The following is a 3822-nucleotide window of genomic DNA, read 5'->3' as shown; positions in this document are numbered from 1 at the left end:
TAGGGATCTAGGGATGAATAAGAGGTCAAGCCTAGACACAGTCCTGACCCTGCTATGACTCTCAAACTACCTCGAAGCAGGGTAGGGAGGGTTGTCACTCAGCCTCAGTCCTCCATCCGTAAAGGATGGAAGTCGGTATCTGGACTCTAGATTCCACTCAGTGAAAATTATCAGTACTGAATAACTTTCAGTGACTTCTGGCGACCTTCATCTCCTCTCCCCTGTCTTTCTGGGGGCAAATACACCTGGAACGGAGAGAGGGAGGGGAAGACAGACCTGCCATACATCCCTGGGCGAGCGCCCTCCCGCCTCTCGCACAGCCCCACCAGGCCTCCAGCACCCAGTCCGAACAAGGCATCAGCACAAGACTCGCTGACAGGCACAGTCGGCGTAGTGGAGGGGGAGGCGCCAGGCAATTATTTATCCATACTGGACCCCATCCCCCTCGCGTCCCTAGAGGCCAGCACCACCGCCTCCCCGCCTCGCCCCCGCCCGGCCCTGACCCCACGCGCGACGCGAGGCGGGGCCTCGGGGGGGGCGGGAGCCTTGGCGGGCGGCCGCCTTGTGGCCGGGCCCATCACGCCACCCGGGACGTGCCTTGGCGGGAGGCGGCGCTGGGGAGATAGGTAGTACACAGTGGTCCTAGGGAGGGTGACCGGGCCCCAGAGCGCGGCCCGCCCCCATGACGTCAACCCACAAGGCAGCGCGTTGTTGTGCCGTTTACCGTGGGTCTCCCGGACAACAGCAGCCGGGCAGGCGTCGGCGGCTTGGCCCCGCCCCCATGCAAATGAGGGACGTCATCCGTGCCCAATGGCAAACGGAGGCGGTGAGCTCATCGCGTCGAGCCGAGGCTATAAGGGGGCGCACGAGCGGTGCGGCGTAGGAGCCGCCGCCAGCAGAGGGCCGGGCGCAGCGGCCGCGGCCTGGGCGGGCGCAGGGCCGAGCGGACGGGGGGGGAGCGCGGGCCCCCCGGGAGGCCGCGGCCACTCCCCCCCGGGCCGGCGCGGCGGGGGAGGCGGAGGATGGAAACACCCTTCTACGGCGATGAGGCGCTGAGCGGCCTGGGCGGCGGCGGCGGCAGTAGCAACGGCGGCAGCTTCCCGTCCCCCGGCCGCCTGTTCCCCGGGGCGCCCCCGACGGCGGCGGCCGGCAACATGATGAAGAAGGACGCGCTGACGCTGAGCCTGAGCGAGCAGGTGGCGGCGGCGCTAAAGCCTGCGGCCGCACCACCCCCAGCCCCCTTGCGCACCGACGGCGCCCCCAGCACTGCACCCCCCGACGGCCTGCTCGCCTCCCCCGACCTGGGGCTACTTAAGCTTGCCTCCCCCGAGCTGGAGCGCCTCATCATCCAGTCCAACGGGCTGGTCACCACCACGCCGACGAGCACTCAGTTCCTCTACCCCAAAGTGGCGGCCAGCGAGGAGCAGGAGTTCGCCGAGGGCTTCGTCAAGGCCCTGGAGGATTTGCACAAGCAGAACCAGCTTGGCGCGGGCGCGGCCGCCGCCGCCGCCGCCGGGGGGCCCTCAGGGACAGCCACGGGATCCGCGCCCCCCGGTGAGCTGACCCCAGCGGCCGCAGCGCCCGAGGCGCCCGTCTACGCGAACCTAAGCAGCTACGCGGGCGGCTCCGGGGGCGCTGGGGGCGCTGCAACGGTCGCCTTCGCTGCGGAACCCGTGCCATTTCCCCCGCCGCCGCCCCCGGGCGCGCTGGGGCCGCCGCGCCTTGCCGCGCTCAAGGATGAGCCACAGACGGTGCCCGACGTGCCGAGCTTCGGCGAGAGCCCGCCGCTGTCGCCCATCGACATGGACACGCAGGAGCGCATCAAGGCGGAGCGCAAGCGGCTGCGCAACCGTATCGCCGCCTCCAAGTGCCGCAAGCGCAAGCTGGAGCGCATCTCGCGCCTTGAAGAGAAGGTCAAGACCCTCAAGAGCCAGAACACGGAGCTGGCGTCCACAGCGAGCCTCCTGCGTGAGCAGGTGGCGCAGCTCAAGCAGAAAGTCCTCAGCCACGTCAACAGCGGCTGCCAGCTGCTGCCCCAGCACCAGGTGCCCGCGTACTGAGCCCGAGCGCGGGGCGCATGCGCGGCCACCCTCCCCGAGGGGCGGGCTCGTGGGGGGGAGTGTCGTGGGCGCCCCAGACTTGGAAAGGGTGCGGCCCCTGGGACCCCCCTATTTGGGTGCCCAGGACTCGGAGAGGGCGCGGCCCCTGGGGATTTTCCTCCTAAGGGTGCCCAGGACTCGTAGAGGGCGCCCCGGACTCGACAAGCTGGACCCCCTGCTCCCGGGGGGGCGAGCGCAAGACCCCACCAGCCTTCGCGCTGCCTCTGTCCCCTGTGCTCGCGGTCGCCCCATGTTGCACAAACCCGCGTGCCCCGGCTGCCCCTTTGTATACACTGCCGCAGAAGGGGGTTCGGAGGGGCGCAGCCTCAAGCCCTGCGTTTCCTTTCCTTTCCTTTTTATTGCCTTTGGAAGAAAGAAGAACAGAGTGTTCGATTCTGCCCTATTTATGTTTCTATTCGGGAACAAACGTTGGTTGTGTGAGTGTGTGTTTTCTTGTGTTGGTTTTTTAAAGAAATGGGAAGAAGAAAAAAATACTCCACCCCTTTCCTCGCTCTCGCTCCTCCGCTTCCGTCCTCCCCCTCCTTTTTGTTCTGTCTTTTTGTTTTGCTACGAGTCCACATTCCTGTTTGTAATCCTTAGTTCGCCAGGTTTTCTGTTTTCAGTAAAGTCTGGTTACGCCAGCTCGGCTCTCCGCCTCCTTCTTCCCCCGGCTGGGGCCTAGCGGGCTGGGAGGAGTCTGGCCCGATCTCCCCCACTCCTCCTCCCCTGCTTCTCTGGTTTTGGGAAGGGAGCTGGCGTCCGGGAGGGGCCTGCACATCTGGCGCGCAGCGAGCGCCATCTAGGCGCGCCTGAGTTCGGGGCCCGCTGATATTGGGGCCTGGGAGGGGACGTTAGGGCCTCTGACCAGCGTTTGGTTTCTAACGTCCCACTTACCTTTGGGGGAGGAGAGATTTCCGGGTGGAAAGGCAACAGTCCTGGCCTGAGGCAGAAATATATTATGGGACTCTGTTTCCCTGTATGTGAAATGAGGAGAACAATGGAAATACTTAACCTGTAAAGTTATGAAGATTGAGAGTTTATGTTCATAGAACAGTGCTTGGCTTACAGTTGGTGCTTAATGTAAGCTTTTATTATTGTTTGGTGGAGGGAGATGGGATTTTGAGGCACAGAGAGGACAAGCTGGTGGTTCCAGGACCGGAAGGAAGATGGCACAGGTGGTGGCTGACCTATATGATATGCCTTCAGGACTGTGTGTCCACACACATTTAAAGTCCAAGATTTTTCAAGCATCTCTCTCTTCCTCCAATATCCTCTCATCCCCCCCTCCCTTTTTTTTTTTTATTTGAGACAGTCTCTGTTGCCCTGGGTAGAGTGCAGTAGCATCATAACTCACAGGAACCTCAAAACTCCTGGGCTTGAGCAGTCCTCTTGCCCTTTGCCTGGCTAATTTTTCTTTTCTTTTTTTTTGGAGACAGAGTCTCACTTTGTTGCCCTTGGTAGAGTATTGTGGCGACATAGCTCACAGCATTCTCAACATCTTGAACTCAGGTGATTCTCTTGCCTCAGCCTCCCAAGTAGCTGGAAATACAGGTGCCTGACACAATGCCCGGCTCTTTTTTTAGAGATGGGGGTCACCCTCTGGCTCAGGCTGGTCTGGAACCTGTGAGCTCAGGCAGTCCGCCAGCCTCTGCCTCCCAAGTGCTGGGATTATAGGCATGAGCTACTGCGCCCAGCCTCCGGCTAATTTTTCTATTTTTAGTAG

The 3822-nt window shown here is 62.5% G+C and overlaps 1 protein-coding gene across 1 annotated transcript; it reads left to right on the top strand.

Annotated features, from left to right (window-relative positions):
- Window positions 1-853: 853 nt before the first annotated feature.
- On the top strand, window positions 854-2740 carry JUND (JunD proto-oncogene, AP-1 transcription factor subunit). Its single transcript, XM_003796562.3, has one exon. The coding sequence runs from the start codon at window positions 1023-1025 to the stop codon at window positions 2058-2060; it is 1038 nt and encodes a 345-aa protein (XP_003796610.1). The 5' UTR covers window positions 854-1022; the 3' UTR covers window positions 2061-2740.
- Window positions 2741-3822: the final 1082 nt, after the last annotated feature.

Source organism: Otolemur garnettii, unplaced genomic scaffold (genome assembly GCF_000181295.1).
Source record: "Otolemur garnettii isolate 467f Iridium unplaced genomic scaffold, OtoGar3 scaffold00105, whole genome shotgun sequence".
Taxonomy (NCBI): domain Eukaryota; kingdom Metazoa; phylum Chordata; class Mammalia; order Primates; family Galagidae; genus Otolemur; species Otolemur garnettii.
The sequence above is the reverse complement of the archived record's forward strand: the minus strand, read 5'-3'. Positions and strand labels throughout refer to the sequence as shown.